The sequence below is a fragment of the Liolophura sinensis genome, chromosome 6 (assembly GCF_032854445.1).
Source record: "Liolophura sinensis isolate JHLJ2023 chromosome 6, CUHK_Ljap_v2, whole genome shotgun sequence".
NCBI lineage: Eukaryota > Metazoa > Mollusca > Polyplacophora > Chitonida > Chitonidae > Liolophura > Liolophura sinensis.
The window spans coordinates 14,093,525-14,109,973 of NC_088300.1; the positions used below are offsets into that span (position 1 = coordinate 14,093,525).

A 16,449-nucleotide genomic window follows, 5' to 3' on the forward strand; every position below is an offset into this window, starting at 1 on the left:
ACCAGAATATTGTGTTATACAGTGTACTTGCAAGTAGAAGAGTTCTATAAATGTTAACTATTACAAATACAATAAGTTTGTTTAGCAACACAAAATTCCTTACTCCCTAGCAGCTGCTCTGAGAGACCATGAGATTCTTCCAACCAACAGAGGAGAACTTTTTCAACAGATATTTGATTTTTTTTTTTTTTTTGATTGGTGTTTTACGCCGTACTCAAGAATATTTCACTTATATGACGGCGGCCAGCATTACATGTATGTATTACATGCATCCGCAGGTTGCTGGCAGACCTTCCCACTTACGGCCGGAGAGGAAGCCAGCATGAGCTGGACTTGAACTCACAGCGACCGCATTGGTGAGAGGCTTCTGGGTCATTACGCTGCGCTAGTGCGCTAACCGACTGAGCCACGGAGGCCCCAACAGATATTTGACTCCGGAAACCCAATCACAAAAGCTCCTGTTATCTTTCCCTATATATCATGGACTAGACACCTTGCTGGTGAAATGTCCTGGCCACTTTAAACTTTGTGAAATGTCCTGGCCACTTTAAACTTTGTGAAATGTCCTGGCAACTTTAAACTTTGGAAATGTCCTGGCCACTTTAAACTTTGTGAAATGTCCTGGCAACTTTAAACTTTGTGAAATGTCCTGGCAATGTGCAGATGGTAACATTTTGCTTCAATGTATATTGTCCTGGCGACTTACAGCTGTTGTGATATACATGTAGCCGAAGACGTCTTGCCTTAGTGTGAAATGTCTTGTTGCCTATAAAATTGGGAGATCATGTAGCTGAGATCTTGAGGGCAGAGACAGAGTTATCCAGGCAACCTAACACCACCTCCTGAGTACCATCACCATCCAGGTCAACCAGGTGTAAAGAGTTCACCCAATCCACCATCTGATACTGGCCAGATTTCTGAAACAGGCAAAAAGTAAAAGACAAGTCTTTAATGTAGTCTTGCATGAAATTCACTGGAGACACCTGCTTACACCAATAATGAATGTAACAGATCACATGTGAGAGAGTTTGCCAGTAATTTGCCAAGGTCAAAAGTGGTTTACTCCAAGTACTCTGGCTTTCTCAATCGATAAAACTCACTGACATTGTCAATAAGGTGAAAAAATTCTTGAGTATGGTAGTAAAGATCATTGAAATAAATAAATAAATAAATAAATAAATCAATCCATTAATTTCTACATTACTTTTTGTACTCTAGCTGAATGATCCTTGAAAAATATTTTTTTCCCACATATGGGAACTGTGTCAAGAGTGACCCACCAAGCACCTGGAGCTGTTACCATGGAAACCGTATAATCCTAGAAACAGCCTTCAAAGCGTAACTGTGCACAAATACCATATCTTGTGAATTAGATGATTTACAAGGCAAAACGCTTTTTGTAATCCTTATTTAGTTTATGGCTTATCCGAAGATGTAGGGGTACAAATAAATTTCTCAGCCTTCTTACGGTGTGAAAATAGTTTTAAAGGTAAGGCTTTATCAGCTGGGATAATGATCTTACCTTTCCTTCATAAAACACCTGTAAGGTGTTGAAGTGACCAGCACATAACAGCAAATCTGACTGGATATCTGGGATGCTGAGACCAGACAGGTGCATTATGGGTAATCCTGTGTTGGCATATTCGTCCTGGGACAGCTGTGAATGAAACGTAACACTGTAATAAATATTATAAATACAAATAATGACAATGACCAACCATCGGATTTCTCAATTTCTGAGTTACCAAATATCCTCAAAAAATCTCCTTGGCAAGCTGTCCAAACCAAAAAAGATAACTGAGCTGTGAAAAAATTATATTAACATTCCACTCTCCACTGGACAATTGCTTTAATCTCCAAGCATGTATGTTGGCAAGTAATGCAGGTATTCTCCACATTCTCTCAAGCATCCACTTCACTGAGCAGCCATCCTGACTGACAGAACTTGCTCTGTCTGATGTCTGAGCTTTCTGAATCTCATGCCAATTTTGACAGTGAACTTTTGCCCACCTATCCTTCTCATTAACAGGTCATATCCTTGTCTTCTGTTGAAGTTTTCATATTTCTATATGTATGTACCCAAAACATGGCTTGCTCAACATGTATGTGTACATCTGGGAGATGACAAAACTCTGACATGCAAGAACAACAGCTTAGGTTAATGTCATCTACACACATAAATATACCCACACAAATACCTAATATTTCTTCACTACTTTTTGTTTTGATTGTTGTCTTACTCTATGCTCAGGATGCATTTCAATATTAAATACCAAACTGCTTACTGTGAAATCATGTAAGATATAGATGGCTCCATTAGATGCTCCCAGGGCTATTTGTGTGACAGGCTTGTCTTCAGAGTAATCCCCCTTGTCAGGGGGCAGGCTTAGCTTTGCCCGCGGGAGGAAGGTGCCACTACACATCTGAAACATAAAGGTATGACCCCCACCCTCAGATGAGCTCCCATGACTATCGCATGATATATGTGCATGGCTCCTGACACCAAATTCATGATCCCTGCCAACAATTCTACATCCCAACATAGGTACATTTAAAATATGTAATTTCTAAAGTTTCATAATGCTTAGTTATTGGTACTGGAGGCAGAAATTTTAATACATTTACTTTAAGATAATACTGAATTGACGAAAAAACTTTTAACTTTCAAATTCTCCACTAAAGTCGTATTTCAACTTTCTTACGGCTGTGATGGTTTCTGGGGTTTTGATGGTGAGGACGACCACGCCCTGGTTGATGACCTGAACTTGACGGGCATTGTCACTTGCTAGGATATAACTTGACCTTTGGCCTTGGTGACTTGTGACCTCTACCGCCAGCAGGCATTTGACACTGAGTGATAAGCCAGGATCCTGAGGTTAAGGTGGGCAGAAGACAGAGACCTTGAGAAATTTGATTACATTTTCAGATTCTGCCAGGTCCTAGTGCCGGAAAACATCAATATCACATCTAAACCATGATGATTTGTCTCTTATGTAAGCCAAAGCTTGGATAACTTGACGATTTTGTTAAATTTGAAACCATGTTATTCAGACAAATTTGGTACAATACACAACTGGAACAAAAAAAATGGTGCTACAACCACTGCTGTTATAAGAACTATGACAAAAAAAGTGCTACAACAATTGCTGAAAGAAGAATATGACAAAAAGGGTGCTACAACCACATAACTTGGTACAGTTCTAATATGACTTTAGCAAATCAAGACCGTCAAAGGTGACTCACTCTGGCTATGTGTTGATCATTAAGGTTGATTCTCCAGAGTTCAGCTGAAGGCAGATGAGCTGCTATCACACCACTGCTGTCACTACTCACTATAGACACATTTCCAACTGCAACAAACAATGTAGGATGTCATCAGCAGTCTGCTATGCTTGATACTGATATTCACTGCATTCACAAGATGATATTCGCAGTAATAACTTGTCATAGTTGACTGGGTGGGTTTTGAGTTCAAACTTTGTCCGTAAAGGTAAAAAAATATCTTACTTAATCATGTGACAAGTGAAAAATGTTGGGCAACCTTTGCTGACAATAATTTACCAATAACAAGTCTCAACATGTTCCAGAGCCACAAAAAGCACCTCTTCTAGGAACTTCATAAGTTCACAAATGGTCAGCTCTTCAATTTTCTCTGTTTTTCGTCTATTCCAAATTAATTGTGTGAAATTTCCAGTCACCCACATCATAGTAATTCTGATCAAAAATAATCGCCTAACAGGTCTGAAATGTCACATGATACAGTAGGAGCTTATTTTACCTTTACAAATAAAAGAGTTTTTGACTTGGTTGTTTGCTCAACCTAAACACTACAAATACCTTCATTTGAGCTCCTCTGAGGGTTTCTTCAAACAAAGCTAACTGTAGAAATTGCCAGATCGTAACCATCAATCCTACACCCACTGTGTATCATACACTCACTGTGGTCTGATGGTCCGTCTATCATACACTCACTGTGGTCGGATGGTCCGTGTATCATACACCCACTGTGGTCTGATGGTCCGTGTATCATATACCCACTGTGGTCGGATGGTCCGTGTATCATACACCCACTGTGGTCGGATGGTCTGTGTATCATACACCCACTGTGGTCGTATGGTCCGTGTATCATACACCCACTGTGGTCGGATGGTCCGTGTATCATACACTCACTGTGGTCGGATGGCCTGTGTATCATACACCCACTGTGGTCGTATGGTCCGTGTATCATACACTCACTGTGGTCGTATGGTCCGTGTATCATACACTCACTGTGGTCGGATGGTCCGTGTATCATACACCCACTGTGGTCGGATGGTCTGTGTATCATACACCCACTGTGGTCGTATGGTCCGTGTATCATACACTCACTGTGGTCGGATGGTCCATGTATCATACATCCACTGTGGTCTGATGGTCCGTGTATCATACACCCACTGTGGTCGGATGGTCTGTGTATCATACACCCACTGTGGTTGGATGGTCCGTGTATCATACACTCACTGTGGTCTGATGGTCTGTGTATCATACACTCACTGTGGTCTGATGGTCCGTGTATCATACACCCACTGTGGTCGGATGGTCCGTGTATCATACACCCACTGTGGTCGGATGGTCCGTGTATCATACACTCACTGTGGTCGGATGGTCTATGTATCATACACCCACTGTGGTCGGATGGTCTGTGTATCATACACCCACTGTGGTCGTATGGTCCGTGTATCATACACTCACTGTGGTCGTATGGTCCGTGTATCATACACTCACTGTGGTCGGATGGTCCGTGTATCATACACTCACTGTGGTCGTATGGTCTGTGTATCATACACCCACTGTGGTCGGATGGTCCGTGTATCATACACTCACTGTGGTCTGATGGTCTGTGTATCATACACTCACTGTGGTCTGATGGTCCGTGTATCATACACCCACTGTGGTCGGATGGTCCGTGTATCATACACCCACTGTGGTCAGATGGTCCGTGTATCATACACTCACTGTGGGCGGATGGTCTGTGTATCATACACTCACTGTGGTCAGATGGTCTGTGTATCATACACCCACTGTGGTCGGATGGTCCGTGTATCATACATTCACTGTGGTCGGATGGTCCGTGTATCATACACCCACTGTGGTCGGATGGTCCGTGTATCATACACCCAACTGTGGTTGGATGGTCTGTGTATCATACACCCACTGTGGTTGGATGGTCCGTGTACCATACACCCACTGTGGTCGGATGGTCCGTGTATCATACACCCACTGTGGTCGGATGGTCCGTGTATCATACACCCACTGTGGTCGTATGGTCCGTGTATCATACACCCACTATGGTCGGATGGTCCGTGTACCATACACCCACTGTGGTTGGATGGTCTGTGTATCATACACCCACTGTGGTCGGATGGTCCGTGTATCATACACCCACTGTGGTCGGATGGTCCGTGTATCATACACCCACTGTGGTCGGACGGTCCGTGTATCATACACCCACTGTGGTCGGACGGTCCGTGTATCATACACTCACTGTGGTCTGATGGCCTGTGTATCATACACCCACTGTGGTCGTATGGTCCGTGTATCATACACCCACTGTGGTCGGATGGTCCGTGTACCATACACCCACTGTGGTCGTATGGTCCGTGTATCATACACCCACTATGGTCGGATGGTCCGTGTATCATACACCCAACTGTGGTTGGATGGTCTGTGTATCATACACCCACTGTGGTCGGATGGTCCGTGTACCATACACCCACTGTGGTCGGATGGTCCGTGTATCATACACCCAACTGTGGTTGGATGGTCCGTGTATCATACACCCACTGTGGTCGGATGGTCCGTGTACCATACACCCACTGTGGTCGGATGGTCCGTGTATCATACACCCACTGTGGTCGGATGGTCCGTGTATCATACACCCACTGTGGTCGGATGGTCCGTGTATCATACACCCACTGTGGTCGGATGGTCCGTGTATCATACACCCACTGTGGTTGTATGGTCCGTGTATCATACACCCATTACATGTTGACCCTAGCCGGACCATGATCAGATTCGCTGTCATCATCTGCTTGCCATCTGTATACCATGAACGTAGGGTCAGCCCACCATCCGCCAAGAGTCAATGCATGGTAAGGCCATGGTCAGCATATCATTTTTACATTCATTTACTTGCGAGTTTCATCGACATCTGACGTACACTGTACGCCTTGTATTACTCACATGATCGAGTTTCAAGCCGTAAATGCCAGACTTGTACCTGTACTATTTAAATTGTTAATATAATTCTGAAGTTACAATGCAATCTGCTCCATAAGTTTTGGGAACTTTATTACCGTTTTTGTACGTCACATTTGCACAGACGAGGCTGATATTTCAAGAAAGTGGAGTATACGGGTGGCAGACCAAACCATCTGCGGTCACAAACAATAAGGTATTAAAACTCGATTTTTTTGGCGAAATTCATGTGCACGTAAATATACTGTGAGCAATCACGGTTTTCATAAGAGGCATGACAGTTTACAGGAAACTGGTCCGTATTTACCGTTAAAACATTTGATGATCATGGGGTAACGGTCTGCCGAGAGTCAAGGTATGATGGCTGGAGGATCATGTCACAATAAGAGCATGAGGGTACACGGTCGGCATATCGTACGCTAACCATGTCAGCCTATCCTCCAGCCACAATGGATGTATTTATTTATTTATTTGATTGATGTTTTACGCCGTAAGAATATTTCACTTATACGACGGCGGCCAGGACACCGGGCAGAGCCCGGGCGAAACCCATGACCAACCACAGGTTGCTGGCAAACCTTCCCACATTCGGCCGGAGAGGAAGCCAGCATGAGCCGGACTTGAACTCACAGTGACTGCATTGGTGAGAGGTCTCTGGGCCATTACGCTGCGCTAGTGCGCTAACCAACTGAACCACGGAGGCCCCCAATGGGTGTAGGGTTGATGGTTAGGAACCGGCTATACCGTACTTGGTTTAAGCCAACTTACTTGGGTCTTGTAGAACCTGTACACAGTTGATGCCATGACTGGAAATGGTTTGGCGAGACAAGATCTGACTGTCACAGAACACAGTTAGCCTGCCTGTAGCGTCTCCAACAATCAGGTCTTTGTGGTAAAACCTTGTCACATCATGGACAACTAAATTCTGCACAGGTCCACTTTTTGTCTCTAAGGTACCCTGTTTAAACAAACACAATAGATTACTTGATGTGGGTGAACTTACTTGATGATTGTAGGAGACAAGTCTGAAGTGTAAATTTTATCAAATCTATTACAGATTTGCAACGCCTGGTAAGTAGAAGTAAATCTGGTTAAGACGCCATTAGAAAGTTTAAAATACAACAATATGCAGAGTTTCAAAGTGATGACATCAGAGATTTGGGCTCAACGATATCCATTTCATTTATTTTGACAGTCAGGATAATATGTGGCGAAAACCAGGCAAATCATGAAGAAGAAACACCATGGAAATTTGGAATAGCTGTGAGTCAGTGACATCAGACAAAAATGTTGTCGTATTTTCTGGTCCCTTGTTATTAAAGTGAATGGCCCATGTTCAATTAAAATTTAAAATATCAAAAATTGACTCAACCAACCCACCCAAAGATAGACAGAGAGACATCATGAGTTAGAGAGCTGTTTTATCACAGCTGAAAACCAAAAGGACATTAACTATAAACGAACCTTAGGTTTTTGCGGTTGTTTGTCATGGATTCCAGTTGGGGGTTGTGCATGAATTCTGATGATGCCATCTTCACCCCCGAGGATGACACTGAGTCCTGGGTACCTGCCACACAAGGGTATGTAAACGCAGAAATTACACAGCAGATGCCAGAACAGACCAAGAACACTGATTAGCTTCATCACTAAGTTAACTACAACGGTCCAAAACAGTTATAATTTTTTTTTTAAGTCTAAAAGTTTAAATATAAATGTTTGGCCAAATTTCAAAGCTACTAACAAGAATTTGATATGTAATATTAAATGTTACATTTTCTACAACACATTAAGCACAAAATATTCTATTTTCATGATCTCAGTGAACTAGGCAGTACAAGGCTAAATTCAGTCATAGTGTTTATAGTTGCAAACCTACAGGGTTAAATTCAGTCATAGTGTTTAGATGCAATCCTACACGGTTAAATTCAGTCATAGTGTTTAGATGCAATCCTACACGGTTAAATTCAGTCATAGTGTTTAGATGCAATCCTACAGGGTTAAATTCAGTCATAGTGTTTAGATGCAAACCTACAGGATTAGATATAGTTCCAAAGGATTAAATTCAGTCACAATGTTTAGTAGCAAACCTACAGAGTTAAATTCAGTCATAGTGTTTAGATGCAATCCTACAGGGTTAAATTCAGTCATAGCAGTTTAGATGTAAACCTACAGGATTAGATACAGTCCCACAGGATTAAATTCAGTCACAATGTTTAATAGCAAACCTACAGAGTTAAATTCAGTCATAACGTTTAGATGCAATCCTACAGGGTTAGATGATGTCTCCTCAACCTATGTCATCGCTATCAGCTCTTATTTATTTTTATAATTCAGATCCTTTGAGCTTTTTCCTGTAGGTTTAGTATGATAATTACATACAAGTCTAATGTCTGTTAAACCAGGGTAAATGTTTCTATTTGCCCTCTTGATTTAAGTATAAAGCCATTTCAGATATATTCATGCATGATAGTAGAGTAGCTTTATGACTAAAGAAAATCAAAAATATCCCTTTGGGAATGCATTATAGCAAAGTAAAATAACATAACGTCCATAGTAACATTTACAAGGAGTGGATAAATCTGCGTGAATTAGGTGCCTTAAGATAATAATGCTCACATAAAGTTTACTAGTCTTTCAAATCATTTGCCACTGATCTGAGTAAAGTGTATGTAACAATGACATTACATTCTTGGTCTGATCAATAGCAGTACAATACACAGTATAGCATGATGCAAACATAGGCCTTCATGAAATTACTAAAGAAGTAGTGTTATTGTTATAATTCAGAACAAACTCTCAATTATATGAATGGAAAATCTGGCCTGAAAGTAAAGCAACTGTATAAGAACAATAAACTAAACCAAAGAGACATATAAACGTAACAGTATGTAAAGGAAAGTACTATGTAATATAACTTTGCTCGCAAAGAGCTGTTGTTGTTTTCATCAAGACCACTGTATCAGAGCTGTAGTTGGCAACTGTTGAGCTTTTCAGCAAACTATAAACTGCTTTGACACAACATCCATAGTTCATGGTCATTATTTTTTAATAACTACTCAAAACGTTTTTCCCAGCAGAAGAGAAGTCAATGAACATGTGTCATGTTTGCCAATAGCTTTCACAGCATGCGCACCTGCCAAGCTGTCATTAACTACAACATCCGATGATCTGATTTAATGATAAGATGAATGGTCTGCTTGCTATATTGTTTTCAAATTCTCTGATCATATGGGATAATGGCTTATATTCTATATCTGACATTAAATTTTAATTGACTCTCAGAAGCCTTGGTTTGAACCATATGAACACATCAACATTTGAACAGTTCAATGATAATCTTGAATGCAGGCCCTACTGAAGCTATTTGGTATCTCTGCAATTTTGATTCAAACAGGCAATCAATTGAAGGAATGAATGAATGAATAATTATGGTATAACACCATATCAGCTATATTTTAGCCATATGGTGGCAACTTGTAATTTAATCATGATTCATAAACCTTATCCACATAAACGAGACAATCATTAAAGTGTTAGTCCTATAGAGAAATAAGAATTTTGAAACTTTGATCTATACATGCATTAAGCACTGAGGGTATATCAAGCTGGTGTCAGCTCATGAGTTTGTAACCTAAAAGCACGTTTAAAAGCACATATCAACCAAATCTGAACTGAACTGTTAGCTGGTAGCTGACCTCATTTGATTTCACATCTCTCTGAAATGAGTTAATTTTCAACATAGAATTGTACTTTTGCTTTATATGAGCTGAACAAGTTTACCCAGCAGTTTACTTTGTAAAAGGCAAGAGAGGATATGAAGAGCTGGAATATAAGGCACTAAACACAGAGTATACAAAAAGTTTGATAATTCACATAAATGTGTCTAAATGTCAGATCCTAGCTTAAGTTAAACTTCCACAGAAACTTCACACCCATAGCCAAATTCTACTTCAGTGGTGTCTTATGCTATACACATGACTATTTCACTTAGACAACAGGAGTGGGGAGGGAGTGGGGAGGGAGGGGGGAGGGGGCAGGAAGCAAGATCATGGTGGGAGGAAAGCTGGCAGATTCTGCAAGAAACCCATGACCATTTGCAGGCTGCAGTCAGGCCTTTCCACATACCAGCGGAGAGGAAGTCAAAATGAGACTTTGAACTCACAGAGACAGCAATGACAGGTCTCAGAGTCATGCTATCCACTCGACCACTCAAGGCATTCATGCCAAATTAACTGAATAAAATACTAACTACCATTGTTGTAGATTATTGCAATCAAGACAAATCTTAATACTTATGACCAAGTTACATTATACTTTGTGACTTATATCAAACCACTGGACTAGCTGGTAAAATTTAGCTTACACTTATACACTTGGGTTTTCATAATAATAGTCAGAATTGAACAGCTGAAGACAAATAAATATAGCACTTGCATGGGATTTGCCCGGCTACAAGGGTATAAAAAATAAGGAAAGAAGTGTTGACCACACTTAATCTTGCTGCATATGGATTATTCGGATCAATACTGTACTATAGGAGGCTGCATGGTTTATTTTCAACCGTGAAGTATACCACGTGGAGGTAAGCCAGTTCAAATTATAAAAAATTTCTTCGCGTTTGACAAGTCTCCATTGTTAAAAGTTAGTGGACTAACATTAAATGAAACATATGCAAACAGACTGGGCAGCACCATACACTGAAAATACCGTATGACTTTTACACTACAAACAATTAATTCAAGTGCCAATGAAAGTGGTTCGTGCAAAATTCAATGTTGCTGGAAATCATGAAAATCCCCCTGGAGCCTACCTGAATATTGTGTCAACCACTAAAGTATTGAATCTGTCTTTCGCCCTGAAACTCCACAGTCGCTTAACATCAAATTTGTCCTCCACTGGACGCATTTTTGAGGGAGTTATGTTCACTGAAAGATATGAATAATAAACTGTAAACTAAAAACAAAAAACACGTGGGAATTTGTTTTGAATCTTAACACGTCTTTCCTACCTTTATGAAAGAAGAGTTCATAAATTATCTCCCTTTAATGACTCGGGGTCCTTTCTCCAGTAAATGACACTTCTTTGCATTGCTGAGACCTATAAAAATCAAAAACGTAAAACCTCAAAAAGTCGGAAAATAGGCAAATATTATTTTGACAATTTTCAGAGTCTAAACAGCTTAAAAAAATATAGTTTATCGGTAAGTGAAAGAAGCCATATACGTTATCATATGGTATATATATGGTAGTTCGTATGACTTTTAAATAAATAAATCAACTAATTATTTAGTTGATTAATATCTTTATATATGATACCCTAAGCTGAAGAATTAATTTGGAAGAAAGAATTTTGAAAAAATAGCCTATTCTACCAGCAGCTCAAAATGGTGCCTATGTTACATATAGCCTAGCCCCCAGGGTGCGTGATAACCAAGCAATAATCAAAACGTATTTCAAACTAAACTAAAGTAAAATAGAAGGACTTTATGTTATTACTGGTATATAAGAAGGTCTATGTGCCGGTACATATGTTAAGCAGTTCAGGAAAAAATGGATCCAGTCTTCAGGAATGTCTTGTATTATAGACGTGCTATTATCAGGAGACAAAGGTGACGTGCAGTTCACTGATTACAGAAGGTCATGACTAATTAACACTCCAAGCTGCGAAAACACAACTGTCAAAGATGATCACTTAAAGCCAGATACAGCTATAGCAATCTCACGCACGGCTATATATGACATTTATTTATTTATTTATTTATTTATTTATTTATGTATTTGATTGGTGTTTTACGCCGTAGGCTACTCAAGGATATTTCACTTATACGACGGCGGCCAGCATTATGATGAGAGGAAACCAGGCAGAGCCCGGTGGAAAACCCAAGACAACCCGCAGGTTGCTGGCAAACCTTCCCACGTACGGCCGAGGAGGAAGCCAGCATAAGCTGGACTTGAACCCACAGCGACCGCATTGGTGTATATGGCATTAATGTCTGCTATATGAGAATAGAGGACTATAGGTCTATAGAAAAGTGAGATATATATGACTGATTTGTTGTTTGTTTGAGGCCTAACGCCATGCAGAAAAATTTTTCAGGAATGTCATCTGTAACAGACCTGCTATTATCGAGAGACAAAGGTGACGTGCAGATCACTGATTACAGAAGGTCATGACTAATTAACACTCCAAGCTGCGAAAACACAACGCCATGGCTAAGTATATTCTAGATGCTAATCTTCAGCTGTCAATTTTCCAGATTTTCGTCGAGGTTTTAAAACACATACCTAAAAATTTAAACAATATGTATTCCGGTGTATAACTTAGATGTGAACTTGACATTTCATATACGCAGAAAAAAAGATCTTATTCACAGAACAAAAGCGAGTTCCCTGTTCTGCGACATATAGGCGGCTATATGCTTACAAGTAGGCCACATGTTATATCAGTACTCGAAAAAAATAATCTGTTAAATTTAACAGAAAGATCGTTGTTTAAGTGACACTAGAATGTTCACTATGTTATTGCAGATTAAGCTGTTATATATAGCAGACATATTCTATTAAATTAACATCAAGATTGTATTCAACTAACATGGTATTATTTTGAATATAACACACCATTATTCTATATAATAACAGACTATATTCTACGATTAATGTTAAAATTAACAGACCGTTTTATCAGTGTAACAAACTGTAACGTGCTACGTGCCAAATATAGATGTTTTCGTGGTTATTGGCAACACTAGTACCTGTACTTCAGCACACGTTCATACTAGTATCGATACTTCAGCACACGTTCACACTAGTACTGGTACTTCAGCACACGTTCAAACTAGCATCGATACCTCAGTACACGTTCATACTAGTATCAATACTTCAGCATACGTTCACACTAGTACCGGTACTTCAGCACACGTTCAAACTGGTACCGGTACTTCAGCACACCTTCACACTAGTACCGGTACTTCAGTACACGTTCACACTAGTATCGATACTTCAGCACACGTTCACACTAGCACCGGTACTTCAGCACACGTTCACACTAGTACCGGTACTTCAGCACACGTTCACACTAGTACCGGTACTTCAGCACACGTTCACACTAGTAGCGGTACTTCAGCACAACGTTCACACCTTACATATAAGTTCCTCACGCGTGACCATCATGCATGTTATTTACCTACATGTAATTACCTAAATTTAAGTACTCCTTGTGTGGAGTAAGCAACTCGACATTCGCTAGGAATCTGCACGTGAAACCGTATGGCTTCAAGCCGCAGCGGAAACAGCTAGAGTTGGATTGGTCACCGGCCTTGCAGTCGCAGCGAGAACCCTATATACGGCTATATGTGACGTGTAAATGGAAGCACAGAATTCGCCGAGTTTCAACACTATGGAAACGTTAATGGCAATGTCAAGCCCTTGGTGCTTCGAACGAGGAGGTCGCGTGTTCGAAACCAGCTCTAGCTGCTTCGAGTGCAACTTTGCCAGGTGGTTTGTCAGATATCTAACGAAGGACGATTGTTTTCGGCAAGCACTGGTCTCCACCACTAATATATATAGAAGCGAAAAATTTTTGAATACAGCCTTATATAAACACCAGATATAATCTGCAAGTGAATTCATAAAATAAATAATGATGTTCCTTCCCAACAGTGGTATAGTTCAGGTTTAATACTATATGCAGCGTACAGCCAACCTGCGTAAGGCCATATGTAGCTGACTGTTTTATGGGTACAAGAACCTTTTGCTAAATGCCGGTTGAAAAAGAAAAAAGAATAGCCTATAATTTGGGGGATAAAATTCACTCCTATGTCAATCCGCGTTATAGTGGGATTTGTACTCGCTTGACAACAATAAAGCATACATTTATTGCCACATGTCTTAACTCTAAAGTGGGGCCTCCGTGGCTCAGTTAGCGCGCTAGCGCAGCATAATGACCCAGGAGTCTCTCACCAATGCGGTCGCTGTGAGTTCAAGTCCAGCTCATGCTGACTTTTTCTCCGGCCGTACGTGGGAAGGTCTGCCAGCAACCTGCGGATGGTCGTGGGTTTCCCCCGGGCTGTGCCCGGTTTCCACCCACCATAATGCTGGCCGCCGTCGTATAAGTGAAATATTCTTGGGTACGGCGTAAAACACCAATCAAATAAATAAATAAATAACTTAACGCTAAAGTATGTGCATATGCTAACAACACCAATATCTGCATTGCTGACAGAAACTCGACAATGCTTAAGAATGTGTAATTAATGAAATACACGCAATAGCATGCAAGTATATTTATGACGTAAACCCGTCTGTATTACTGACGTAAGCCCGACAACGTGAATGTCTGTGTTACTGACGCGAAACTGACGTAAAACCTACAATGTTGAAGACCGCATGACTGGCCTAAACCCGGCAATACGAAAGTCTTATTACCGACGTAAACCTTACAACGCTAGAGAGAGTATTACCAAGGTAAACCCGAAGACGCTGAAGACTGTATGACTGACGTAAACCCGGCAACACTAAAGTCTGCATTATTGACGTAAATCCGACAACGTGAAAGTCTGTATTGCGTGACGTACACCCAACAACGCCAAAGTCTGTGTTACTGACCTAAACCCAACAACGCCAAGTCTGTACTACGTGACGTAAACCCAACAACGCTTAAAGTCTGTGTTACTGACATAAACCTGACCACGCTAAAGTCTGTATTGCTAACGCAAACTCAACAACGCTGAAGCCTGTATGACTGACGTAAACACAGCAACGTTAAAGTCTGTATGACTGGCGTATTAAACCCGGCAACTCAAAAGTCTGTATTAATTACATAAAACTGACGTCAAACTGCTCAAATAAAACTGACGTAAAACTGACAACGGTAAAAAGCCATATGTCCGACGTAAACCTGACAAAGCTAAAGTCTGTATTACTGAAACTCGACAACACTAAAGTCTGTATTACTGACCTAAATTAGACAAAGCAAAACTTTGCATTACAGAAAAAGAGTGTATGACTGACGTAAACTCGATAACACTAAAGCCTGTATTAGTAACGTAAGCCCGACAACGCTAAAATCTGTATTACTAGCTTTGATCCAAAAACTCTACAGTCTGTATAAGTGACGTAAGTCTGTATTACCGACGTCTGTATTACCGACGTAAAACAACTTTAAAAGCATTTAATATGATTGACATAACGACGGATAACATTGTATGTATTATTGACGTAAAATCTCTATTACTGACATACAATCCCATCTACACTAATGAGTGTCTTACTGACGTTAATTTCCCACAACGCTGAAGGTTATATGACTGACGTAAAATAGACAGCGCTGAAGTATAGGCTATATTAGCGCACATACGGATACATTTATTTATTTATTTGATTGGTGTTTTACGCCGTACTCAAGAATATTTCACTTATACGACGGCGGCCAGCATTATGGTGGGTGGAAACCGGGCACAGCCCGGGGGAAACCCACGACCATCCGCAGGTTGCTGTCAGACCTTCCCACTTACGGCCGGAGAGGAAGCCAGCATGAGCTGGACTTGAATTCACAGCGACCGCATTGGTGAGAGACTCCTGAGCCACGGAGGTCCCTCATATGGATACAGCCTTCCTTTATAATCGACATGTACCTTATCGCCCCCATTCATAAAGGATATAATGTAGTTAGACCTATGTGAAATATTCACACTTTTTATGGTCATTTCACTGCCCAAGATGCCCACGACAACACTCAGTTTTAAAAATATAAATTCTTAGGGCAAGTCACAATTTTAGCATACCAAACTGTTTTGAAGTCCAGACTAAAGGCCTAAGTCTGACTTATATCAAAGACAACTTCATGATTCCGGGGGCCGGTGTGAAACCAAATTGATTTTCTTCGATTAGATTAGATTAGATTTCTGCGCAGTCAAAAATATTTCACTTATGTATGACGGCTGTTAGGTTTGTAAGTTGAGACAAACGTGCAGAGTGCAGGGGGAAGGTGCTGAACCTCGTCTCTGGTAGACTACATGTACGGAACACACGTTATACACAGATCTAGTAACTGTCGTAAAATAACGTCTTTTATCTACGTTAGTTTGTGAGAGCCCCCATCTGTCCCGCCGATATCTGCGTGAAATCGCGAGATCCCTGAAACGCCGACTGGGCGAATATACACAGATCACAGAAACAAAACCGATATGTGAGATGAACTGATTCATCGACAGCT

General features: G+C 40.7%; 1 protein-coding gene across 1 annotated transcript; it reads right to left on the reverse strand.

Moving 5' to 3' along the window:
- Positions 1-462: 462 nt before the first annotated feature.
- On the reverse strand, positions 463-11,209 carry LOC135468961 (uncharacterized). Its single transcript, XM_064747453.1, has 8 exons — positions 11,048-11,209; positions 7,702-7,804; positions 7,006-7,195; positions 3,244-3,350; positions 2,703-2,870; positions 2,286-2,423; positions 1,523-1,657; positions 463-917 (listed from the first exon to the last, which is right to left on the reverse strand). The coding sequence occupies exons 1-8, from the start codon at positions 11,140-11,142 to the stop codon at positions 783-785; spliced, it is 1,071 nt and encodes a 356-aa protein (XP_064603523.1). The 5' UTR covers positions 11,143-11,209; the 3' UTR covers positions 463-782.
- Between the last annotated feature and the right edge of the window lie 5,240 nt (positions 11,210-16,449).